Here is a 27,740-nt window from a genome sequence, read left to right on the forward strand (position 1 = left end):
AGAATACTATAAAAGAGTTTTAATACTGAACAACATGTTTGGGAGGACACAAATCTTATACCGGTTAAGAGCACTGAAACTACACCTCAGCTTTCTCAGGAGAAAAAAGCAATGCTAAGAGGGAACAAATTTAAACCTATCTCCTGGCTAAGAGCACCAAGCACTTTGTGGCATGTAAACATAGAAAACTCACAACCCACTTAGTGGCATGTAAACTTAGAATAACTTGTGGGTTTGTGAGTTTTCTATTGGCAGCAAAGTCTGGGCCCTGGAGTGGGGAAGCCAGGATCCTACCTGTTGCAGTTGCTGCTGGTTGACTTGAGGTTCTCGGCGAGAGCCACCTTCCTCTTGCCCTGTGTCCTCTTCTCCTCGAGATCCCTCCTTCTCTTTGCTCAGTCTCTCTCGAATCACAGGTTCTCCTCGGAGGATGTGGCATAGGATAGCCAGCATGGACTCAGCCATTCGCCCGCCATATACCTTCAGGGGTTTCCGATTCCACAGGTTCTTGATGCAAGTAAAGGCTGCCTAGAAGTCATTTGAAAAGCTGTGTGAAGATCATTTTATCTCAATTCAAAGCCACTGGAGGAATAAGTCAAAGACCTATTGGATAGTCTTTCCACGAAAGGTCAGTGCCAACAATAAAACCCTAGGTCAGTACTGAGGAGGCCTAAAAAACCAGAGAAGGGGCATTTAACCCAACCTGAAATACCAATCTCAAGTGTACAGTTAAAATATTTACACTGCAGGAAATTCTCCAGTGGTCTCTATCCCGTTCTGTAAGGCAGCCCTATCTGGGAGTAGGATCCAATGGTTCTCCAACAATCAAGTTATTTCATTAAGGAGGACAAAAAAGAGGGAGAGCTACCTAGTCAGCATGAGAAATCCCTCTTGGTTTCAGAATGCTTAATACTCACTTTCTGAGTTACCACAAGGAAGCGGAGGGCACTGAATTGTGGAAAGTTCTGGACACCTCCAGGCAATTTGGCAGGCAGTGAATGTGGAGATTCAAGCACCGTGGTGGGATTCACCATCTTCTCCACTAGCATTAGCCAGGCATCTAGGAATTCTCCTGTGCCATCAGGTAAATCTGAATGCTCTAATCCCTCAGCAACAGGGACTTTGCCTCCCATGGACAGAGCCCAATTGAAAGTTCTAAAATTCAAATAAGAGAAAATATGGAGATAAAATATTAGTATTTTAGATTGGGGTGGGGAGGGGGGCATTCAGAAGGTTCCCAGTATCTACATCAGCATTACATGTCCCTCCTCTTGGAGCTACGGCTGCTAATCTGTCCAACATCTGTACAACATTTATTAGCTTTATCTTTTTTTGAGGGGAGGGTTTATTCCAGATTTATTGGGGTATTACTGACATATAGCAGATGTAAGTTTAAGGTATACAACGTGATGACTTGATACACATATAGAATCCAAAATTATTACCACTTTTAGCTTTACTTTTTAAAGCCAAAATGAACAAACAGAAAAACCCAAAGTGGCTGTTGCCAGAGGGAGCACAGGGGAGTAGGGGGATGGTTGAAATAAGTAAAGGGGATTAAGAGGTACAACTTAGTTATAAAATAAATAAGTCACAGAAATGAAAAGTACAGCATAGGGGATAAAGATAATAATATTGTAGTAACTTTGTATGGTAACAGATGGTAACTACACTTATTGTGATGAGCACTGCATAATGTACAAAATTGTCAAATCACAATGTTGTACACCTGAAACAAGTATAACATTGTATGTTAACTCTACTTCAATAAAAAAAGTGAAACTCTGCTTAGAATCTTCAGACCAAGAAAAGCAGAAAAATTATCAGAGAAACAATAGAAAAGGGTAAGTCTATTAAAAAAATATGTATACCTGGCACTAAAAACCAGATGAGGAAAAGCAGAGACCCTTACAAACACCTCTAGGACAAGCTGAATCCCACCCTCCAAGGAAGACTGAGACAAATATGGCTAGTTCCCAGAATGTGAAAGGGTACAACTAACGGCTGCCTCTATGTATCCCACTACTACAGGATAGGTGATTTAGAAAGTTGTGTGCTGCTAAGGCACACAGAAAGACCAAACTCCAAGAAATGCTTCTCTGTGAAACAACTTGATTCTTACTCAAAAAGAGCATTGTGGCCTCCAGAGCAGAGAAATTTCTGCAGCATGAGGTGGTAGGGATACTTCCTCTCATCAAACAGCATTGGGGATGTAAAACCAACTGAACAGATGAAGAATGTCAGCCTGAAAGAGGGGGAAAAAGCAAAATTTTAGCCTTCTCTGAGGCAGTCAGAGAAGTGGTGGGAATTCATATAGCTGCCTAGAGTAAAATTTAACATTGCACTGAAGTGACTAAGAGACTGACTGGAATTCAGGTGGGTGGCTGGCTAGTCTGGTTATTAAAACTTCTAAGGCAAAAAAGGTGATAGTTCTCACTTACTAAAAAATACAAGGTTACTGAAATACAGTTTGATCATAAATACTTTAAAAATCTCTATATTCTAGACTAAGAAGAACCAAAAACAAGTACATTAAACTGCATGTAGGCTACACATCTAGAGTTAACAGGGAACCTTTCAAGTCCTCTAGTTTAGTGGCTCACTCTCCACTAGGTAGAAAAGGAACCAGTTAGATTCCATATCTCAAGTAGAACTCACCTGAAGCGGGGAGTAGGTGTATATGGTGGAGGTTGCCAAGACAAGCCCTTTGTGAGGAGCTTAGTGAGGGCTGAGGCTGTGGATCGAGCAGCAGGTGTTGGTGCTGTGGTGGTGCTGGCAGCATGATGGCTCCTTCTCTGGCGGACAGGAGACCCCACACAAAGTTTAACAAGGAGTCCAAAAAGCTCAGCGAGCGCTCGGCCTAATCTGGAGGATGCTGGAAACCAAGTCAGAATAAGGCATGAGAGTATGCTGAGAATGGTTTCATTATAACTGAATAACATTATTATCAATACATTTTTATGACTGACCACTTCCTCCCAACAACACCTGGGAAACACCTAGACTTATTTCTACATAGGACAATCCAAAAAGGAAGTTCCACAGAGAATAAATGCCTCTTTTGAAGGCAGGAGACAGAGAAGTATATTGGCACTTGATATATAACAAATGTGAAAGACAAATAAGTTAAACACATTGTTAAAGGAGGTATAGAGTTGAAACCACCTTTGTAGAAGAAGCATCAATATGAACCAGTTAAATGAACAGAATCACTTAAAATGCCTACAGAACTTTAAAAATAGCAAAACTGTTAACCACTTAGACCAGGAAAGAACATCATATATATTATCTCATCACAACATTAAATATACAATCCCCAAAGGAAAAAAGATCGCTAGGAAAAGCATAAAAATTTTGTTAAGTGGCTTTCTTAATATTAATTAATTTATAGAGAGACTGTGCATGTGTACACACGAGCAGGGGAGGGGCAGAGAGAGGGGGAAAATCCCAAGCAGGCTCCATGCCCAGCACAGAGCCTCATGTGGGGCTTGATCTTATGACCCAAGCTGAAATCAAAGGTCAGACCCTCAACCAACTGAGCCACCCAGGTGCCCCACCAAAGGCCATTTTCTGCTTGCTTTGGGGCAAAGCTCCAGATTCCCAGGAGTTAGGTCTTCACCTTCCTCTACATTAAGTTGTAGGAAAGTAGCAAATATTAAGGAACATACAAAACAGGTTCCCCAAACATTGATATTACATTAAGGGGCAAAAGAAGACAAAGATCAGTGCACATCTTTAATGCAGTCTTATATCATGTTAATGTAGTCTCCGCAGAGCTGCCAAAATGACATTATTAAAACATGAATCAACCATGTCATTTGCCAGCTGTATTTAAGGGACAGAGAAAGGAAAAGGAGACTGGGTGGAGTAGCCAAACAGGTAAGAGGAAAGCAGGAGAGTTTAATACCACAGAAGCCAAGAAAAGAGCATTTTGAGGTGATGGGCCGACTATCACGTTGCAGACAAGTAAGAAGGGGACTGAAGAGTATCCAATGGACTTAGCAACAGGTCACTGGTGAGTCATTTCAGTGGAATGGTAAGAGCAGGAGCCATTTGCAGTAGTTGAAGAATGAGTAGCAAGGAAGGAATTAAAGATACTGCTCTCAGGAAGCACATCTCTTATCCCTGTATCCCTAGAAGTTAGTACAGAGCCTGTCACATAGTAGATACCACCTGAAAATGAGCCACCCAAGTTTACAAGTTCTTTAAAGGAAACAACAGAACCATACCAACTGAATTTGTCTAAGAACTGGTTAAGGCTCTGAAAGCCAGAAAAGGGAATAGAATGAAGAAAATCACTCACCTGACAGTAAAGGCTTGATCTGCTTGATTCTTGCAGCCATAGCAGGTGTGATTTTAGATTTGCCTTTAGAGTCTGAAGCAGTAGGTTCATCTGTCTCCATGGGAGCCAATGTGTCACCATCAAGTCCAATGCCTTCTAATAAGCCCTGGGTAGAAGCATCCATACTTGCAGCTGCTCCATCCTGTTCCCCATCTGTAGACATAAGAGGGGAGCAATAAGACCATGTTGAGTCATCACTTACCTGGTTCCCTGTCCTGAGAGTCACAAGAAAGAGCTACCTATGGTGCTTGTTACTCTTTAAAAATGTCCATAACTTCCTAAATCTGAAAAGGAAAAACAAAAACAAAACGTAACTACTGATATGCTCCTCTCCTTGGAGCCCTTCTAGGTAGCCAATACTGACATCTTCCAGCAGGAGCATATGAACTGTTTTAACCCAGGGCTACCCTGCAAAACCGTAGGCACTGTATGACATAGGGAGCACCATTCACAGAGACTACAATGTGTGTGGTGTACCCTGCCCTCCAGCCAATGCTGTCAAGGTGAATATCCTGTTAATATTTTATGGCTTGTCAATAAACTCAAACATCAGATTGCCACTGAAAAAATATATTTTATGGCATTTAAGATTTTTGTGTATGAATGTGAGATGTATCTTTTTTTTGGTGGAGATATGCATGCTCTTTTATAACTAATAATCAGATTTAGACAAACTTTTAATAAAACACATCACCAAGTTTTCTTTGTAATGTTCTAAAAAAGAACCAGGTGGAAATGGAATCATCTTTTTAAATGTGTGAAAGAAATTGCTGGAAAAAAATATATCCAGATTGTTAGGTGAAGCAATTCTTTGACACCGAATCTAATTTTATTCATACTTCTTAGTAAATTATTTATTTTTTCCTTGATTCAAATTTGGTTTATTTTGACTAAATATGAAGTTCTAATTTTTGGTTTGGTCCATTTTCTCCAAATTTAACTGGACCAAAGGTTTGTGTTTATTAATTCTCTCCCCTCTCCCATAATAACTAGCTGTCATATAAATCCTTTATCTGTTCCTTAAGCATTTCCCCTATGTTTAGTAACCTAAATACAATTTTTAAGCATATCCTATCAGTTTTTATACACAGAATTGTCTTGTTTCTTTAATAGTTTATTAAATTTATTTCTTCCTTGAGACAGAACATAAGGGGAAAAGTTTTTATTAATTTTAGGTTTGTTGCATTAGAGTCTGAAAATTGTGTATAGTTTCTGCTTACTGCAATTTGCGACTTTACTGTGATATAACACAAAAGCTATTTTCTAAAATATCACTGTACAGGGGTGCCTTGCTGGCTCAGCTGGAAGAGCCTGCGACTCTTGATCTTGGGGTTGTTGAATCTGAGCCCCATGCTGGGTGTAGAAATTACTTAAATAAATTAAAAAAACAAACCAAAACACTGTACAAGGAGAAGAAAGATGGCAGAGTAGGAGGACCCTGAGCTCACCCAGTCCTACATTTACAACTAGATATCATCCACATCCAAGTCATTAAACTGAAGAGCAATCCGAAGGCTGGCAGAAAAAACTCCACAACTAAATATAGAGAAGCAGCTGCATCTGAAAGTTTAGGAAGGTCAGAAAGACAGAAGGAGGCTGCCCACTGAAGGGAGGGAGCTGGGCACACAGCAAGGGCAGAGAAACGGGCACTTGCACTAGGAAACTCAAACGGGGAGAGTAATCCCCATAATCTGGCTTTAAAAATCAGAGTGGCTGAATTCCGGGAGTTTGTAAAATCACTGGGACTTGGGAGTCTGGAGCTTTAAAAGTAAGACGACTCAGCACTGGGCCAACTATCACTGGGTCACCACCCTTAAAGAGACAGCAGTCTGTATGAAGAAGTAACATAAAAATGGCAGTTTAACACAATGCTGAGGGCAACCGGGAGACAGATCTGTTGATATTGATTTAGGAGCATGTTGGGGGATTTCTCTGAAAAGGAGAGAGCTGGTGGGAGCCATTCCCCACCCCAGCTCCCTGCCCCCCAGCACTAACACACAGCACCCTGCAGGAGGCGAGGCTGTACAGACAAGTACTACCTAACTTGCTAGCAGTGCACCACAGCCACGAGGTCTCCTAAGGACTCACCTACTCAGCGCAAATTCTGTTAAATCCGCACATACCCCACCCAGGCATGCCCCTAGCTGCTTCAGTGTTTTGAGGAACCTGGCATAGGACTAGTGGTCCAGTGCACATTTTCCTAACACTGCCTTCCAGCTTTCAAGTTCACCAGTGGACATGCCCCTCAGAGCTAGCCTGCCTAGGTCCCACTAACACTACAGAGAGCAAGTACAGCTCACAAAAGGCAGAGAGTCAGTGCAAATGGCTGCACAGACAGGAAAAGTAACTTAGACAAAACAGCAAGACATAAGCAAAATATACAGGATACTCTCCTGAAGTACCATGTTCTGGTGAACAGGGCACACTGCACTCTAGGGCATTCTAGGACTGCTTCTTCATAAAGTCACTACTTTCAAGAGCAGAAAACACAGCTGACTTTCTTAACACAGAGAGGCAGACAAAATAAAGAGACAGAGAAATTTATCCCAAATGAAAGAACAGCTAAGGCCACGGCAAAAATCTAAGTGAAACAGATATAACATGCCTGATAGAGAATTTAAGGCAATGATCATGAGGATACTCACTGGACTCGAGAAAAGAGTGGAAGGCATGAGTGAGACCCTTAACACAGAGATAAGGAACAACACAGGAGAGATAAAGGGTTGAATAAATGAAATGAGAAACACGCTTGATGGAACAAACAACAGTATGGAAGAAGCAGAGGAACAAACTAGTGACCTAGAAGACGAGAGCAAGGGAAAGTAATCAAACTGAACAAAAGAGAGAAAAGATTTAGGCAAGAGGAGAATAGATTTAGGGAACTCAGTGAGTCCATCAAACATAACAACATCTGTACTATAGGAGGCCCAGAAGAAGAGAGAGGAGAGAGCAGAAAATTTATTTGAAGAAGTAATAGCTGGAAACTTCCCTAATTTGGGGAAGGAAACAGACATCAAGATTCAGGAGGCACAGAGAAACCCCAACAAAATCAATAAACACACATCGACATCATGACATACTGTAATTAAAGTTGCAAAATATAGTGATAAAGAAAATACTTTAAAAGCAGCAAGATAAAAGAAATCATTAACTTACAAGGGAAAACCCAGAAGGCAAGCAGGAGATTTTTCAGCAGAAACTTGGCAAGCCAGAAGGGAGTGGCATGATATATTCAAAGTGCTGAATGGGAAAAATCTGCAGCAGGAATACTCTATCCAGAAAGGCTATCATTCGGTTTGAAGGAGAGATAAATAGTTTCCCAGACAAACAAAAACTAAAGGAGTTCATGATCACTAAACCAGCCCTGTAAGAAATATTAAAGAGGACTCTATGAGTGGAAAGGAAAGACCAAAAGTGACAGTATCGAGGAACTCACCAAAAAAAGGATTTAAAATATAGTAATACATACCCTAAAATGCGGGGAGGAGAGAAGAACGGGTTCAAACTTAAACTGCTATATGTAAAAGATGTTATATACAAATATAATGGTAACCATATATCAAAAACCACTAGTAAATATGCAGAGAATAAAGAGAAAGAAATCCAAACATATCACTAAAGAAAATGAGCAAACTGTGAAAGAAAAAGAGAGAGACAAGAAAGGATCAGGGAAAATCTCTGGCATCAACCACAAAACAAGTTAATAAAATGGCAATACCTACCTACCTACCTATTGATAATTACACTTTGAATGTAAATGGACTAAACACTCCAGTCAAAAGACAGGGTGACAGAATGGATAAAAAAGGAAGACCCATCTATATGCTGCCTACAAGAGACTCATTTTAGACCTAAAGACACCTGCAAATGGAACATGAGGGAATGTTTGTCATGCAAATGGTTGTCAAAAGAAAGCCAGAGTAGCAATACTTATATTGGGCAAAACAGACTTTAAAACAAAGACTGTAACAAGAGACAAAGAAGGACACTCTATAGTAATAAAGGAGACAATCCAACAAGAAACAATTGTAAATATTTATGTACCCTCATAAGAGCATCCAAATACACAGATAATAACAAACATAAAGGAACTGATCAATAGTAATACAATAATAGTAGGGGACTTTAACACCCCACTTACATCAACAGATCATCTAAACAGAAAATAACAAGGAAACAATGGCTTTGAAATCAAACACTGAACCAGATGGATTTAACAGATATATCTTGAACATTCCATCCTAAAACAAAACAAAATACATATTCTTTATAATTACACATGTAACAGTCTACAGAACACATCACATATGAGTCCAGAAAACTAGGCCTGAATAAATTCAAGAAGATTGAAGTCATACCATGCATATCTTTTCAGACCACAATGCTATGACACTAGAAGTCAACCACAACATAAAATCTGGAAAGATCACAAACACATGGAGGTTAAAGAACATGCTACTCAACAATAAATGAGTCAACCAGGAAATCAAAGAAGAAAAAAAAAAGTAATTGGGAACAAATGACAACACGATGGTCCAAAATCTTTGGGATGCAGCAAAAGCAGTTCTAAGAGGAAAGTACATGGCAATACAGGCCTACCTCAACAAACAAGAGAAGTCTCAAACAACCTAACCTTACACCAAAAGGAGCTAGAAAAAGAACAAACAAGACCTAAAACCAGCAGAAGGAAGGAAATAATAAAGATTAGAGTAGAAATAAATGATACAGAACTAAAGGAACAATAGAACAGTTCAATGATACCATGAGCTGGTTCTTTAATCCTCTGTCAGACTGGTTTAAAAAAAAAGGCTCAAATAAAATCACATATGAGAGAGGAGAAATAACTAAAACCACAGAAATACAAAAAAATCATGAGAATGTTATGAAAAATTATATGTCAACAAACTGGACAACCTAGAAGAAATGGATAAATTCCTACAAATACATCAACTACCAAAACTGAAACAGGAAGAAACAGAAAATTTCTGATAACCAGCAAAGAAATAGAGTTAGTAATCAAAAAACTCCCAACAAACAGAAGTCCAGGACTGGACGTCACCTGTGAACTCTTTAAAGAAGAATGCCAGCATTACCCTGATTCCAAAACCAAAGACTCCACTAAAAAAGAGAACTACAGGCCAATATCCTTGATGAATAGAGATGCAAAAATTCTCAGTAAAAATACTAGCAATCTGATTCAACAATACATTAAAAAAAAAAATTTCACCAGGATCAAACGGGATTTATTCCCGGGTTGCAAGGGTAGTTCAACGTTCACAAATTCAGTCAATGTGATATATCACATCAATAAGAAGATAAGAGCATATGATCATTTTAATAGATAAAGAAACAGCACTTGACAAAGTACAATACCCATTCATGATAACCCTCAAGGGGCATCTGGGTGGCTCAGTTGTTTAAGGGTTCGACTCTTGATTTCGTCTCAGGTCATGACCTCAGGTCCTGGGATCAAGCCCTACATGGGGCTCCATGCTCAGGGAGGAGTCTGCTTGAGGATTCTCTCCATCTGCCCCATCCTGCAGCTCATGCTCTCTCAAAATAAATAAATCATAAAAAAAAAAAAATCCCTCAACAAAGTAGGCTTAGAGGGAACATACCTAAATATAATAAAGGCCATATACGAAAAACAGAGCTAACATCATCCTTAATGGGGAAAAACTAAGGATATTTCCCTTAAGGTGAGGAAGACAAGAATGTCCACTTTCACCACTTTTATTCATCAAAATACTGTAAGTCCCAGCCACAGCTATCAGACAAAAAAAAAAAATAAATAAAAAAAAAAAATAAAAAGGCATCCAAATCAGTAAGGAAGAAGTGAAACTTTTACTATTTGCAGATGACATAATACTACATATAGAAAACCCTATAGACTCCACTAAAAAATGCTGGAACTGCTGTACGTATCAGTGAAGTCACAGGATACAAAATCAATGTACAGAAATCTGTTGCATTTCTATACACCAATAATGAAGCAGGAGAAAGAGAAATTAAGAAAACAATCCCATTTACAATTACACCAGAAATAACATACCTAGGAATAAACCTAACCAAAGAGGTGAGGGACCTGTACTCTGAAACCTATAAAACGCCTATGAAAAAAATTCAAGATGACACAAAGAAATGGAAAGACATTCCATGCTCACAGATTGAAGAACAAATATCGCTGAAATGTCTACACTAACCAAAGCGGTCTACACATTTAATGCAATCCCTATCAGAACACCAACAGCATTTTTTTTACAGAACCAGAACAATCATAACATTTGTATGGAAACACAAAAGACCGTGAAAGCAATCTTGAAAAAGAAAAAAAAAAGCTGGAGGCATCACAATTCTAGATTTCAAGTTATATTATGAAACTGCGGTAATCAAAAAAGTATGGCAGTGGCACAAAAACAGACACACAGATCAGTGGAACAGGGAAGAACACCCTCAATTAAACACACAACTATATGGTCAATTAATCTTCAACAAAGCAGGAAAGAACATCCAATGGGACAAAGACCGTCTCTTCAACAAATGCTAATGGGAAAACTGGACAGCAACATGCAGAAGAATGAAACTAGACCATTTTCTTACACCATATACAAAAATAAATTCAAAAAGGATTGAAGACCTAAATGTGAGACCTGAATGTATAAAAATCCTAGAACAGAACATAGGCAGTAACCTCTATGACATCAGCCATAGCAACTTTTTTTCTAGATAGGTCTCCTAAGGAAAGGGAAACAAAATAAAGAACTATTGGGACTACATCAAAATAAAAAGTTTCTTGCACAGTGAAGGAAACATTCAACAAAACTGAAAGGCAACCTAGAGAACAGGAGAAGGTATTTGCAAATGACATATCTGATAAAAGGTTACTATCCAAAAAATGTAAAGAACTCATACAACTCAATACCCAAAAAACACATAATCCATCTAAAAAATGGGCAGAAGACATTTCTCCAAAGAAGATATACAGATGGCCAAAAGATACAAGCAAAGATGTTCATCATCAATTACCATAAAGGAAATGCAAATCAAAACAAATAATAAACAAAAGGTGTTGTTGAGGATGTGCTGAAAAAGGAACACTCATGCATTGTTGGTGGGGATGCATACTGGTGCAGCCAACTGTGGGAAACAGTATGGAGGTTCCTCAGAAAGTTAAGAATAGAACTACCCTATGATCCAGCAATTGCATTAGTAGGTATTTACCCAAAGAATACAAAAACACTAATTCAAAGGGATACATGCATTATAGCAGCATTATTTACAATAGCCAAGATATGGACTGATGAATGAAGAAGTGGTGGCCTATACATACAATGGAATATCATTCAACCATAAAAAAGAATGAAATGTTGCCATTTTCAAGGACATGGATAGACCCAGAGAGTATAATGCTAAGCAAAGTAAGTCAGAGAAAGACAAATACCATATGATTTCACTCCTATGTGGAATTTAAGAAACAACAAACAAGCTATGGGGGAAAAAAGAGAGTGACAAACCAAGAAACAAATTCTTAATTATACAGAACAAACTGATCATTACCACAGGGGAGGGGGTCAGGGATGTGTTATATAGGTAACTGGGATTAAAGAGTGTACTTGTCCTTAGTACTGGGTGATGTATGGAATTGTTGAATCAGTTTATGGTACAACTGAAACTAATATAACACTGTATGTTAACTGGAATTTTAAAAAACCTTAAAATATACAAAAATGAAAGGAAATAATAAAAATAAAAATTTAGAAAAATATATTAAATATGTAATCATAAAAATAGCACTGTCCAATAGAAATAAGTGAGCCACATATATAATTTTAAATTTTCTAGTAGCCACATTAAAAAGTAAAAACATAATTTTTAATATACTGCTTAACCCAATATAGTCAAATTTTTATTTCAAGATATAATCATATATAAAAATTATTGAGCTTACATTTTTATACTCAGGATTTTTAAAAACAGGTATCTATATGAAATATACTTGGAGTACATCTCAATTCAGACATTAAATTTTTTTTTAAAGATTTTATTTATTTATTTGACAGAGAGAGACGCAGCTAGAGAGGGAGCACAAGCAGGGGGAGTGGGAGAGGGAGAAGCAGGCTTCCCGCAGAGCGGGGAGCCCGATGTGGGGCTCGATCCCAGGACCCTGGGATCATGACCTGAGCCGAAGGCAGACGCTTAACGACTGAGCCACCCAGGCGCCCCAGACGTTAAATTTTCATAAAAATAACTGACCTACATTTATTTCATACAATTTAGTTGAAAAAAAAAAATACAATCACATACCAAAGTTGTTCTCAACATACTTAAAAGTCTTCTAACAACTATACAGAACTAACAGTAGTTATATAAAAATTAAGAATTTAGTTTTTTTCATCCAATCTATCACCCCATCTTAACTACATCTTTAACAACCCTATTTCCAAATAAAGTCACATTTTGAGGTGCTGGGGGGGCAGTTAATGCTTCAACACAGTATTTTTTTTGTGTGGTGGGGAGACAAATCAACCCAATATACCCTCCCCCTTACAAGAGGAAATAAAGAAAAAAAAAGAGCAAGTGGGAAGATAGAAAAGGAAGGAAGGAGGAGGGAGGGAGAGCAAAAGAAGAAAAAAAATCCAATTTTTTAGTTATACTGGCCACATTACAAGTGTTCAACAGTCAACACGTGGCTAGTGGCTACCATATTGAACAGTGCGGTTCTAAAGTGTTCCACAGCCACTTGAAACAATCATTTGTCATTTTTAACAGTAAAATTAAACTTCTGAAAAATAAGCATACAAAAATTAAGAGTCCCGCATACCCTTCAATACAGTAATTTCTAGGAATTTTCCATTTGCATAAAACTATATAAAAAGATACTCATATTTCAAAATAGTATGTTAGAAAACTTAACAGGGAATGGTTATTCACAGACCCTTTACGTGGCACTTAATGTTAAGTAAAAAGAGATCTATAAAATATTATCTCTAAGATAGATAATCACAACTACGCTAATAAAATGTATCCCTAGGGAAAAAGATTAGGCATATAGTTCCAAAATATTGTTTATTTGTGGTACAAATGTGATTCTTTTTACTACAACTTGTAATTTTTACCATTGTGTATATACATTTTATAGAGAAACTGAGAATAATTTTAAAATAAAAATGAAAGGAAAAAAATTGAGGACTAAAGACAATAGAGCTAACTTAATAGTCACAACAGACCTATAAAGACATAGAGATAAAACTTAAAGAGAATTAATGACTAAGATTTTAGTTTCTTGGAGTTACCTGATCTTTTTCCGCCCTGGGTCGTACCTGCCTTCTCATCCTTTGGAACCAGTTTCTGCATGTCTGCCTGGCCAAATTCACACCCAGATGGTAGGCTGCAACAAGACAAACCATGAGTAAAAAGAACCCTGATAGCTCATTTCTTAAGTTGTGCTTGGTCCCTAATCTGCTTGGCTGACAATATCCCTCCTATAACAGGGAAGTGAACCTAATAAAACATGTATAATGATCAAATTCCTGAGGTAGCACTCAACAAGATTTCCAACTCAACTTTAGATTTGGCTAGCAAATTTTAAACACCTATCATGCTGACACAGAATTAGGACATAAGATCAAAGATGCAGAAGATAACAAACACTGTAAGCATGTCCCTAGGCTGGTAAATGGGAAGGACAATACTGTGGAGTGAAAGTTTGTGTCCCCTCAAAATTCGTTTGTTGAAATCCTAATGACCAACGTGATAGTATTAGTAGGTAAGGCCTTTGGGAAGTGCTTAAGTCTTGAGGGTAGAACCTTCATGAATGGGACTACTGTTTCATAAAAGATGCTCCAGAAACATTCCTAGTCCCTTCCACTATGTGAGGATACAATAAAAAATCTGCAACCCAGAAAAGGACCCTCACCCAACCATGCTAGCTAGCACCATAGTCTCAGACTTCCAGAACTATGAGCAATAAATTTCTGCTGTTCATAAGGATCCAGTCTGTGATATTTTGTGATAGCAGCCTGAATAGATTCAGATAGACAAGGAGCCCTCTGAACTCTTTAGTAATAGCCTTCTGTTCTTGACCAAAGCAATCCTCCAGGATCACTGAACTTAGTCCTCTATTAAGAAAGACAACAGAGATAATAAAGAGATGACCATTCCCTTACCTGTTTGGGGTACACAGGGAGAGAAGGACAGTGCTTTCCCACACCAGGGAACAGTATAACTGGCTCAGCTTGCTCAGAACACTCAGACCCAACTGAGAGCCCCACTGGTTTACGGAGATGGAACGAATTTCACTCTGCAATCAAAGTAAACAGAAGCTGATCTTTGGGATGCCCTCTGCAACATTTACAGTCTGTATCTAACATCCCTTCTCATTGTTTTTTTGTAAAGCGAAAGGCAATGGTCATAGGCAACTCTTTTTAAAGAAACAGCTTTGCAGATTCATTGACAGCCTTGTAATTTTGTTAGGTGGTACAGGACTTGCTATTTCCCTTATTTCTTAACTTCAATAAATATTTAGATTTATCTAATTCCTTGAAGTGAACATCTCACCTTCATTTAATAAAAAGTCATAAAAATAAATCCCAAACCTATGTTATGTAATTGAATTATTTTCTAAATAGTTTATATCCGTGCTTTTCATTTGATTTGATACAAAGAATATACTCCTGGCTCAACAGCATAAAACAAGGGTGTTAAAACATTACATCATTAATCTTTAGAATTGATTACTTGAGGACTAAAAGTTGTAAAACTGTGAGCACACATACAACCGCCCCCCACCCCCATCCTTCTGGCACCACAAGAGGAACCTCACATGGATTGCAGGCATAGGGTTTGATATTTAGGTAATCTTTACTAATCTCTGTTAATTACCATTGACTTAAATGTACTATGGTCGAATTTCCTTCCTGCCATCTCATTATCAGGCCTACATGCATTTGTACAAAGATTAGGAAGTAATAAGGCCAGATGAGCACCCAATTCAGGCTTGCCCACTAAAAAAGGTGACTATATATCCCAGTTGGCCCATGTGGCTGCTACAGATCTAATTAATGCCTGTTATTTTTTTAAAAAGATTTCATCTGATTGAGAGAGAGAGTGAGAGAGAACAGAGGGAGAGTGAGAGGGAGCAGCAGACTCCTCACTGAGCAGAGTCTGATGTGGGGCTCGATCCCAGGACCCTGAGATCATGACTTGAGCCGAAGGCAGATGCTTAACCGACTGAGCCACCCAGGTATCCCTATTAATGCCTATTATTTATAATAACCTAATAAAACATGTGCAATGATCAAATTCCTGAGGTAGCACTCAACAAGGTTTCCAACTCAACTTTCACTCTCAAGAAAGTCTAGTTCACAAAACAAATTATGTGGTCACCCAAATTCTAATTAAAAAAAAAACTAAGGGAAAATGAAACTAGATAGCACCTTTTAAAAAAAATTTTGATGTAGTGTTCCATGATTCATTGTTTGCATATAACACCCAGTGCTCCATTCAATACTAGATAGCATCTTGAAGCATAAACCTGCATCCCCCACCAAAAGAAAAATCTGTTCTTTGTAGCAGCTAGCCCAGGTAGAACTGTTTTTTTTTTTTTTTGAAGATTTTTATTTATTTATTTGACAGAGAGAGACATAGTGAGAGCAGGAACACAAGCAGGGGGAGTAGGAGAGGGAGAAGCAGGCTTCCCGCGGAGCAGGGAGCCCGATGTGGGACTCGATCCCAGGACCCTGGGATCATGACCTGAGCCGAAGGCAGACACTTAACGACTGAGCCACCCAGGCGCCCTAGAACTGCTTCTAATAAGCATAGTTAAGATGTCCAGTATGTGCCCTATGTATTTTGCCGGCTTTAAACTAACTTGTTCACCCCCAATTCTTACCTGTCCAACTCTGCAAGTATGAACAAACATCATGATGTAGGCATGGGCAGCAGTGAGTGCATGCAGTAGAGGTGTGGCCTGAGCTGAGAGGGTAGCATCAGCAACATTGCCAGCACAAGCCAGTTCTCGCAATAACACTGAGCCTCCAGGGGATTCAATTGGGCGGTGTAAGGGCTCCAAGGATGAAAGGATGGAGTCCAACTGAAGGAGACCCTCCTGAAGGACTTTGGGTTCATGTGACAGTGTCTGAAACAAGAATAATAATTAAAGCATTAATGTACAATGAACTTCACGTACATCATGTCTTTAATAGTCACAATGGAAGAAGTACAAGACAAGTGTCACAAATTTCGAACCTGGCCATGGTAATCCCATCTGGTAAATGGTAGAGCCAAAATATGAATGCAAGTAGGACATACCCCAATGCCTCCTTTTAGAGCAACACTTTACTTCTCTCAAGTGAGAGGCTTTCAAATGTGGTAAGTCAATCATTTAAAAGCCTGTGATGGCCAAACTGAAATACTATTATAGCAAGGACTCCATACTGTAAGATTAATTGTAAATTTTACTCAACAGGGAGCAATATTAGGCAAGGTTCCAAAGCATGGAAGTGAACCAGTATTACAACTGTTTTTTTCTTCCTAAAATAGAGATGATTCTAGAATAGGCATCAGGTAGGCAATTTCCTTTTTTATAAGACAACTCAAGGATTATAGGACATGGCCTTTATAATTGTTTTTTGAGTCTGCAGAAAAATCTCACAGTAAAATACTATCACTTGCCTTTCAAAGATAGGAGAAATTATGTGCCTTTCCTGAGGCTTTCAATAAATCTATCCATTCTCACACAGTATCTTAGAGGCAGGGTAACGATGAAGCACAGCCTCTTTTACTCTCTCATAAACAGCACTTAATATTGCAAAGGGTAAAGCAAAATAAAACATTAAATACAGGTATGTCACAATTATGGACTTTCCAAATGCAACTGGATTACTGATTTTTAGCAGAAATTACTTATCACTGCCCAATCCAGCTCTAATGAAGGAGCTTCATAGATTTAATGCAATCCCTAATAAAATTATCAATGGCTTGGAGGGGGGGGGAGAAATAGAAAGATCTCTCTTAAAATTTGTAAAAGAATCTCAAGGGACCCCAAATAGGTATAACTATCTTGAAAAAGAACAAAGTTGGAGGTCTCACACTTCCTGATTTCCAAGCTTATTACAAAGCTACAGTAATTAAAAAAAAAATGTGGTACTGGCATAAAGACAGACATTAAGACCAATAGAATATAATAAAACCCCAAAACAAAGACTTGCATCTATGGTCAAAATATTTTTAGCAAGGGTGCCAAGACATAGGTGCAACAGGGAAAGAACAGTCTTTTCAACAAATGGTGTTGGGAAAACTGGATATCCACATGCCAAAGAATGAAGTTGGACTTTACCTTATACCATATAAAAAAATTACTCCAAATAGATCAAAGACCTAAATGTAAGAACTAAAGCTATAAAAACATGTAGAAGAAGCCACAGGGTAAAAGCTGTATGACACTGGATTTGGCAATGATTTCTTGGATTTGACACCAAGAGCACAGCAACAGCAGTAAAAAAAGATAAAATGGACTTCATCAGAATTAAAACCTTTTGTTCATCAAAGGGCACTATTAACAGAGGTAAAGGCAAACCACAGAACAGGAGAAAATATTTGCAAATTATTTATCTGATAAAGAATTAATATCCAGAACATAAAGAACTCCTACAACTCAACAACAAAAAACAAACCCCACTAAAAAATGGGCAAAGGACTTGAACAGACATCTCTCCAAAGATACACAAATAGCCAGTAAGCACATAAAAAGATGCTCAACATCATTAATCATTAGAAGATGCAAATTGAAACCATGCGATCGCTCTTCACACCTATTAGGTTGGCTACTATCAATTAAAAAAAAAGAAAAAGAAAATAAGTGTTGGTGAAGATGCAGAGAAATTGGAACCCTTGTGCACTGCTAACTGGAATGATGTGAAATGACGGAGCTGCTATGGAAAACAGTATGGTGGTTCCTTGGGCGGGGGGGGGAAAGAGCTACCATATAATCCAGCAATTCTACTTCTGAGTATACAACTAAAAGAACTGAAAGGAGTCTTGGGTATGCTCATACTTTTATATGGAATCTAAAAAAGTCACATTCATAAAACCAGAGAGAATGATGGTTGCCAGGGGCTGGGGGGAAATGTGGAGATGTTGGTCAAAGGGCAAACTTTTAGTTATGAGTAAGTTGTGGGGATCTAATATACAGCTTGGTGTCTATAGTTAATACTATATTGTGTACTTGAAATCTGCTGACAGTAGATCCTTAAGTGCGCTTACTACACACACACACACACACACACACACACACACACACAAAGTAGTCTTGAAAAAGTATTTGCACACCCGCGTTCACAGCAGCACTATTCAAAATAACCAAGAGATGGAAGCAAACCCATGGTCTATCAATGAATGAACGGATAAACAAAATGTGGCTTGTACATACAGTAAGAGTCATAAAAAGGAAGGAAATTTTGACATATGCTACAACACGGGTGAATCTTGAAGACATTATGCTAAGCAAAATAAGCCAATCAAAGAAAGACAAATACCTTATGAATTACATTTATATGAGCTACCTGGAACAGTCAAATTCAGAGAGACAGAAAGCAGAACAATGTTTACCAGGGGCTGGGAGGGAGAGAGGAATGTAGAGTTGTTGTTTAATGAGTATAGAATTTCAGTTTTGCAAGATGAAAAACTTCTGGAGATTGGTAGTGCAACAATGTCAATGTACTTAGGACTACTGAACTATACACTTAAAAATGGTTAAAAAGGTAAACATCATTTGATGTGTATTTTACCACTATTAGTAAATAAAGCACTTAATTTTTTGATAAAATTTGAGCAATAAACTAATAGGTCAATTATGCTTAAAATGCAGGACTATCAAGCTTGAAAAAGGAAAAAAGCTGTATGACTAAACAATACCAGATTGTGTTAAAAAGCATCCACGAGAGGATGACACAATAAAATAAACCCAGTTCCAAAACTTTCTTCATCTACTATCCCTTCTAATAAACTCAAATGTTTGAACTATATACCAAACCTAGGAACAATGAACAAACACTTCAACTTTTCAATGAGAAATAATGTGACACACTATTTATTAGTCACTTGATTCACTTGTAGTACATAACCACAGATTTCTTCATTATTTTTTAGTTGAAAGTAAAGGGAGACCACAGTAAAAACATGTATACAGAAGTATTGCAAAACTGTTCCTAAAAAGAAATGAAAATATTTGGCCAGAAGCTCTTACCAATATGGATTTGCAGACACCTGCAACAGCCTGACAAGCCGCAGATGTGGGAAAGTCAATGGGCAGATTGGGAAGACCCAAAATGGTAACCAAAGGCAAGAGTCCTTTCTGATTCACAAATTCCTGGCAGTGGTCATCTGTTGTATTGTTGCTCAGAATAGATTCCACAAATTTCATCTAGGTAATGAAAATTAAAAAAAAAAAAGTTAGAGCCTGACACCTGGAACTAAAAGGCCAGCTTGGAATAAGGACAGGGGTAGCCCTGTAGTCATGAAATCAGTATTTTCTGGAATACCAAAACCTCAAGTAAATAGGGACAGAGATACGATATGGACCCTAAACATAAAAACAAAAACAAAAACACCACACATGAATAATTACTTCTTCCCAATCTACCTTTTTGGCCACATCTGAAGTCACATAATTTGCGAGAATAGAGAGGATAAATGACTTGCTCAGGGCCACACCCATGAATTAGTGGCAAAATCAGATCTGATCTCTTAATTTGCTTCTTGCATGATAGTGTGTTGCCTCTCCCCGTAAGCAAAAATGGATACTTTCCCTCAATGTGTTCATAAGGCAAATGAAAGCCAGAACTCTAGAAGAGTGATTTGGACCAAACAAAGCATTTTTTTAAGGGAAGAAAGTAAAATGTGGGCAAGAAACACACAGGCACAAGAGAAACCATCTCTGGAAGTCTTGGACGTGCTCAGTGGGCTAGAACAATTGCTACGTGGGCTTCCCCTTATAGAGAAACAATTCTGGGAAAAGTCAAACTCTTCCCTTTTCTCTTGTGAAACACATGGGAAGTTAAAAGAAATAACCATATTACTATTTTTTTAATATAAAGAGAAGTAAATGGGAAAAATAGCAAGTAATGGGAAAAAATACATGTTGGACACATTCAAAGAACATAATACTGGGTTGTCCTAACAAAGCCCACTCTTTTGTTTGGATTCCAATGGTGAATAGTAACAATGAACAGAAAATTGGGAGTATCTAAAAAAAGGGAAGAGTGTTGTCCAATTTTTGGCAAACCAGTCTTATAGAACAAGGTTTGAACATCTTTCCCCACTGATCCACACTTTAAGGGTCCCAATGAAAATAAACGTGGAAATCACTAGACTATTTGGTAATCCCACACATTTTCCAGAAAAACACACACCTTTACTCAGTTTGCCCTACCATGAATCTTACCACATTAAGGATGTAATCCATGAGGGGAATAGGAATACGTTCCTCTGTACCAACAACCCTGTTAAGGGAGAAAAGAGTGAGTTACACACAAATTCACAATACCAGTGCAAGAGAACAAAGTGAGGAAAGGGAAATAGCATGAAATTCTAGGTCCTTTCTCTAAGTCAGACTTCTAGTCTTTAATACAGCACAGGAAAAAAAAAAGAGCTGAAATCAATTCTGAAATTAGCTTTTCTAGCCTGACAGGTTGAGAGCACAAAAGGAAAAACCAAGCCTTCACAAACTCAGCATTTACACATACCTCAAAAGAAACTCCTATCTTAGGCAAACTATCATTGGAGAAATTCATCAATATGAAAATACTAAAAAATAAGTCAGTTTGATTAAGAGACTATTGAAACATTTACTTGAAGACAAGAGCTGGACAAAGAAACAAATACAATAAACACCTTACCATGTTCTTGCATCAGGTTTAAAGTTATAATAGAGAGCAGGAAATGGAATTTAATTTTGTTCAAAATTCATGCTTAAGATTGACAAACCATTCAGAACAAAGTTAATCAAAGATGAAGCCAACACCCAAGGCCTCCTTTCCTAATAATTAATACTTGTATCACAACAGTCCCTGAACTATCCAAAAACTGATCAGGTCTTTTGCTTCAGATACTTGAATGCTGCACTGCAGATGAGAAGGCTGTAGTAATGCCAGAGCTGCAGAAAATGTAGCACTTAGCCCCGTCTTGGCTTTTTCAAGAAATAAACAGAGGAAAGAAAACCCACAAAATATATTAAAATGAAACAAAATCTACCTCAAGATAAACCCTAGGAAGGAACAAAACTTGAGTCTAATAAGGAGCATTCTGGATATAGGCCCTTGAAGATATTTGGGGGGAAGGGGCAGAAATAAAAGGGAGAAGTAGGAGGAGAGAGAAAGCAAGAGAATTCACAAGAAGTTAACAGTCCTTGTCTCTGAGCAAGATAAGATGTAAATAAAGATTTGCCAGGTATGAGGGCACTGACAGCAAAATGGAGACTAGACCTTGTGGAGAGGCATCATAAATGGCTTCAGTGATGAAATATCCAGAGCTAGGGTTTGGCAAGGATATTGTGAACACTCTCAATGAAGAATTTAGGGAAGAACTCTGTACAAAGGCAGGACCTATAAGCCAGGAGTGGAATGATTCCATGGCAAGACTGCAATATTGCCAATTGTTCCTTGTTGTTCCTTCTCAGAACCACTGCAACATTCCCTGCTACTTACGTCAATCATCTACCCCAGCTTCGCTGCACCTCCTCGGAAAGAACCCAGAAATCCATCTCTACAGCTAGGGAGTGCAGGTGTGGCTCTAGCCCAAATTAAACACTTGTCCCTTTGTAGAAACCAAAGAGCCAAAGTAGTATCATGAAATGGGACCAAGGTACTTCCTTCATTTGCTAGACAGAAGTTAGGGAGAACGAGAGAGAAAACAAACCAACAGTTTCTTAATCCAAATCTAGGAACAAATTTGTTCAATAACCACTTTTTCATTATCCTCATCTTTTGGTTTCCAGGCTCAGAACATCATACAGGAATAGTACATATGATAAACTCTCCCTAGCAGAAATCCCCCTATCAACTGGTTTTAAGAAAAATTGTAATCTTAACTTCATATGAAACTTTGACCCATAGCATCTTTGAAACAGTTAAGACTGCATTCCCATGATGAATAAAACAATTTACCTTAACTGTCAAATTAAAACATTCCTGTCTCCCCTTTCACTAAAACACACATATTCCCAGACTCAATTTTACATGTGTATTTATGGTACTAGAGCCCTTAATCAGAAGTACAGGAGAAAGATTCCAATTGAGTGTCATAGTACAGTGTATAGAACAACAGGTCTCATGGAATTTTTGTGGTGTGGGGTGTGGGGGATGTCTTTCTTCCAGCTCTTGAGGAGACACAGCTGCCTTTGGCAAAGGAGTCCTCCCAGTGACCTAAAACTCAGGAAACAACTGCTTTTCTACATTTGCTGCCATTAAAGCCCAGACACTTGCTATTCAAGTTCTAAAGACCACATGGATTTATATATCCCATTTCTTTCAAGTTTTTCAGGATAGGCAGTTAAGTTAGGCAAAGTAAATTGAATCCACCTCAAAATAAACCACGGTGCCTCAACTAAAAGCCCTGGTTACTCATTGGCAAGTATATTCATCCCCAGAAGTATCAGTTTTACTGACATCAAACAGTTTAGAAGGCAGAAGAGAGAGGCCAAAATACAAGTATTTAGAGTTACTTGTGAATGTCTCTGGATGTAGAACAAAACTCCACGTATTTGGGGTAGACTGTAGTGCCTGAATTTCCTTATTCCAGATTGAGCACAAAACCATGTCTCAAGATCATATATAAACACCATTTTCAAATACAAGCTGATTTTAGAAAAAATAAGAGAAAAATAGTTTTAGCCTGGAAAAACCTGGAAACTCAAAAATCCATCCACGGGAGTGGATTCATTCAATGAAACACTACTCAGCAATGAAAAGGAACAACCGATAGATGCAACAACATGGATGAATCTCAAAAACACGTTGAACAACAGAAGCCAGATACAAGAAAGTACATATATCAGATATGATACACACATAGGACCCATCTATTGTATTTTTAGGATATTCTGGAATAGGCAAATTTATTCAGTGATGATTAAAGTAAGTAGGGGCACCTGGCTGGCACAGTAGGTTAAGCGTCCAACTCTTGGTTTTGGCTCAGGTCATGATCTCAGGGTTGTGAGATCGAGCCCTGTGTTGGGCTCCGCATTCAATGGGGAATCTACTTGAGGATTCTCTCCCTCTGCCCACCCCCTGGCAATGTGCACTCTCTCTAAAATAAATAAATCTTAAAAAAAAAAAAAAAAGAAAGAAGTAGCTGCCTCGCTTTAGGGTAGAGAAATAGGAATTTCAAGATCTGTGTAGTTTATAGAAATTAAACCTCAATAAAAAACATTGGAAAAAATTTACTCATGTGTTTATTTAAGGCATGGACAACAGATGAGGACATGAGAGACTGAATTCGTTTGGGAGTCCCACTGAAGAATTTTGCATTGGAGGGGGAGTTGGGGGATACAAATAAGACTTCTGGAGAGAGGATGGCACACACTGTCAATTTTTGTAAGCCTCTTCCCATACTGGCACAAAGTAACTCCCACCATAACTACCAGCTGGGATAAGGAGATAAAAGAACTCCCTTTAATATATTGTGGCTTTCGAGATGAAGGTTGAGTTTAGGCAGTTTCCTGCTTTTCCTTTCAGCCTTAATAATCCACAGAGTGACCCAATCGAGGCTTCTGAAGGTGGTAGAAGTGGGAAAGTGTATGTGTCAATATATGTGAGACTCTTAGGTATGTTATGTGAATGAGGTAGTGATGAACACCCAGACCATGCAGAGTATAGGAAAACATCAATACCATGGAGTACCAAGTACTAGGATCCTCTGTAGCTTTAGAAGCTACATATGACTAACTCTATGGTAGAGTATTAATGCTGTGGGTGCCTACATTTTTACTATGTCTTCATTCTCATTCATGTTTCATTAGGACCCACCTCTCTTGGCATTTAAGGCTCAGGAAATCCTTCATCTAATGCTCTGGAGTTATTCCATCAAAGCACCAAACGAACATTTACTGACCGATTATCTGCTACATACAAAGTAATTAGGATACACTGCAGTCAAATGCTCTACCCCCTGAGCTATACCCCCAAAATTAGGATACACTGTAAAATGAGACATTGTCCCTGCCCTGGTGGAGCATACAGATTAATGGGAGAAACCATCACAATATATGAATAATTCTAACAACACTTTTGGAAGAACACAAAGACTGACTTCCCGTTTGGAGGTAAAAGGAAAAGCTCCTTTAAGAATGTGACATTTGAGCTGGCTTTGCAGGAATTTGGTAGATAGAAAAGGAGATAAGATAATTTGGGGTTGGGGGGACAAATATGGATAGAACACAGTGACACATATCCCAAGAAAAGCATGGAGTGAAAAAATACAAGGGTGTGAGAAAACGTCAATTTACTATGACAGCTTAAAATCTGGGCACATTAGATCTAAGGTGTCTGTAAGATATTCAGGTAGAGAAAAAGTTATATGCAGATGAACATGCACAGCCTCACTCAAAGCCACCCTCCCACTCATCAAGTTTAAGAAATCCTTCCCTTGTCTTGTAGTCAGGAAAGGAAACCATATCCCAGCAGGGTGGCTGACAATCAAGGGTGTGGCAAGTAAGCACAGATTCTGACTCCTCTGCATATAAAGTCTTGCTTTCTTTCAGGCGTCTTCCTTTTCCGGAAAGAGAACATTTTAATCAAATCAAAATAGAAGATGCTGCTAGAATGAAGGTAGAGTTGCCATCTCAGACAAGGGTAAGACATCTGCTCAACAAAGCAACGTATTTAGTAGTTAATGCATCTCCTCAAAAAAAAGAAAAGAAAAAAGAAAAAAAGAAACCCTCCAAACAAACCTCATACCAACAGGCTCATCACTTCCTAGAGCTCCAAGATGGCACACCAGTTTTGGAGTCTAGGCCTTTGCTCCTTCTATGTATTCTGCCATAATTTTCTCAAGTTCCAAGCCATCCTTCAAGACCAGCCCAAACCCAATCATATCCACACCTAAAACATTCCTGCTTTTCTCAGACCTAGTTATCTATAAACCAAAAGAACACTTATTAAATGGATAAATGCGTGACAGTTCAGAGGAATCACACCCTCTTCTAGCATGAATGTGATTAAGAGTTACAGCTACAAGTTACGTTTCATCCCTTGCATGTGAACAATATAAGCTCAAAGAGCCTGGTAGACTATCCACTACCACCCAGCAGTCTTTAAGCCAATCCCCATTTCACCATCCAGGTAGTCAATTTTTATGTAAAAACAAAACTTAAATAAATAATCTACTGTGCCCGGTTATAATCATATAGTACATTCCAAAGACTTCTAATTTATCTAGAATAAACTGATAGTAATCAAACAAAAGCAAAGACCAACCAACAACAAATCCCTGTAATTTTTAAAGACTTAGGAAATAGGCTTCAAAAGTGCAATGTTTCATTATGTACTCACTTATGGAAACAATCAAGCAATGATGCAAATACCAAATCAACAATGGGGAAAAGTCCTCTGAGAAAAGCCCATCAACTTGATATAGTGAACTGATTCAATTCCATCAACAAATTTTAAAGAAAGACACCTTGCTAAGGCAACCAATACAATTAAATATGAAAGCATAAATGACACACAATGGTCAAAGAAAGAAAAATCTAGACTCTTAGGGCTTGAAGAACCTTATAATGAACCAACACCCTCGCTTTTATGGACGAAAATGACATGCCTAAGATCACAAGACTAGGGAACCTGTCTTGCGAACACTTACTGCTGATTAGGCTCGGTTTCATTCTGTTGGGTAGAATTAAAGCTCTGCATGGCCTGTACTTCTTCTTCCTCCTCATCCTCACTAGAGGCCTCTTCTGCAGCATGATTAGATCTTGGAGGAGGAGCAGTGGCAGTGCCATCTGCCTTCTGGATTGATGGCTTCTGACAGATGTATTTAGGGTCTCTTCCAAGATTACAGATTTCTTCAAGTAACTGAAAGACACAGGAAATAGGATTATTTATTAGTAAATAAGAAATGGGGGACAACTAACATTTTTGGAGCATTTTCTATGTGTTATACACAGAATTGCCAAAACACTTTATACACATGTACGTATGTATGTATCATACATCACTCTTGGAATATAGTCCTCAATCCTATTTTACAAACAAGGGAACTGAAGTTCTGAAGTTAAATAACTTGTTCAGGGTCACATAGATGTTAAGTGACTGCATGACTAATCTGACTCCATGTCCTAATTCACAAGCACCAGGAACTCATACACTATATACAGGCAACTGGCAGGGATACTAAATGTGAAAAAAAAATCAAGAAACAAAGATTAGAAAAAGTAATACGCTTTTACAAATAGAAGCTAAATCCTGGCAACTTGTTAATATCCTATAGAAAAAAGCAATACTTAGGTTACTTTTTGGGGGAGGGGGACAAAGGACCAACCCAAGGACATGGAGAAAATAAGGTAGACATAATCCTCTTCTAGGCCTAGCCCAAGAATCCAAATGACCTCTAGTAGGCCAAGTTTTTTTTTTTTCTTAAAAACCCCCTTAACTGCTCTCTCATGCCCACGGTCAACCTTATCACTTCCCACCTTGATGATCGCAGTCGTTGCATCTGTTTTGAGGGTGGGCTGATGTCTCATGAGCTCATCAACAGCACTCCCCAGGTTAGATGCAGTATCCCCTTAAAGCAAAAAACGAACTGTTAGAAAGACGGAAGAAAACAGAATTTGAGCTATCTTCTCTGCCAATGAGGAGGAAAGAAGAAACTGAGCTGGTGGTTGTGATTTTTTTAATGTCATGCTTTCTCAAATGAATTCACACCAACTTCTGAAAGCAAGTCATTGGGGAGGAAGAAGAAAACCTCACCAGCCTATTGAGCATATTTTAAGATAACCGCGTATACTACATTCTACCCTGGCAATCTCTACTGCCAAGGTCTGAAGTAGTATTGTAAAGAGAGAGAGAAAAGAAAGAAGCATAAACCATTAATCCTCTGGCTGCCCCAACAGAGAATGACAATGGCTAGAATGCTACAGTGGTGGCTGAAAGGACAAAGCACACCTGTGAAAACTGGATTCTTTCTGGAGCCCTACCTTCTCACTATTCCTCAATAATCTGGTCTCAAATACACTGAGAAGGAAATCTATTCATTTGTGACTATTTTGGGGACTTGGATATTAGAACAGAAGATTACTAAGATCAATAGCTCAGGACTTCGTATCTCTTGTTGCTACTCCTGGAAATATACTGCCCCTAATACCCGTTTCTCACTAGCACCATGACAGTACATCTAACAATGAACTGTT

The 27,740-nt window shown here is 38.4% G+C and overlaps 1 protein-coding gene across 14 annotated transcripts in view; it reads right to left on the bottom strand.

The window, feature by feature from the left end:
* Positions 1 to 27,740, bottom strand: part of HUWE1 (HECT, UBA and WWE domain containing E3 ubiquitin protein ligase 1) — a 162,440-nt gene that overhangs the window by 51,888 nt on the left and 82,812 nt on the right. For 13 of the 14 annotated variants that reach the window (XM_064574095.1, XM_054508125.2, XM_064574093.1 and 10 more), the window contains 12 exons: positions 27,024 to 27,115; positions 26,195 to 26,406; positions 20,781 to 20,838; positions 19,584 to 19,760; positions 16,230 to 16,475; positions 14,506 to 14,639; positions 13,633 to 13,727; positions 4,301 to 4,492; positions 2,656 to 2,872; positions 2,120 to 2,242; positions 915 to 1,152; positions 295 to 525 (listed from right to left, as the gene is read on the bottom strand). In XM_064574095.1, coding sequence (XP_064430165.1) covers positions 295 to 525; positions 915 to 1,152; positions 2,120 to 2,242; positions 2,656 to 2,872; positions 4,301 to 4,492; positions 13,633 to 13,727; positions 14,506 to 14,639; positions 16,230 to 16,475; positions 19,584 to 19,760; positions 20,781 to 20,838; positions 26,195 to 26,406; positions 27,024 to 27,115 — 2,015 coding nt within the window. The remainder of the gene's footprint in view (positions 1 to 294; positions 526 to 914; positions 1,153 to 2,119; positions 2,243 to 2,655; positions 2,873 to 4,300; positions 4,493 to 13,632; positions 13,728 to 14,505; positions 14,640 to 16,229; positions 16,476 to 19,583; positions 19,761 to 20,780; positions 20,839 to 26,194; positions 26,407 to 27,023; positions 27,116 to 27,740) is intronic. The other variant, XM_054508137.2, reaches the window with a different exon arrangement.

This window comes from Mirounga angustirostris, unplaced genomic scaffold, assembly GCF_029215605.1.
Source record: "Mirounga angustirostris isolate CCGP_5_RB_7025 unplaced genomic scaffold, mMirAng1.0.hap1 SCAF_11, whole genome shotgun sequence".
In the NCBI taxonomy this organism is placed as follows: Eukaryota; Metazoa; Chordata; class Mammalia; order Carnivora; family Phocidae; genus Mirounga; species Mirounga angustirostris.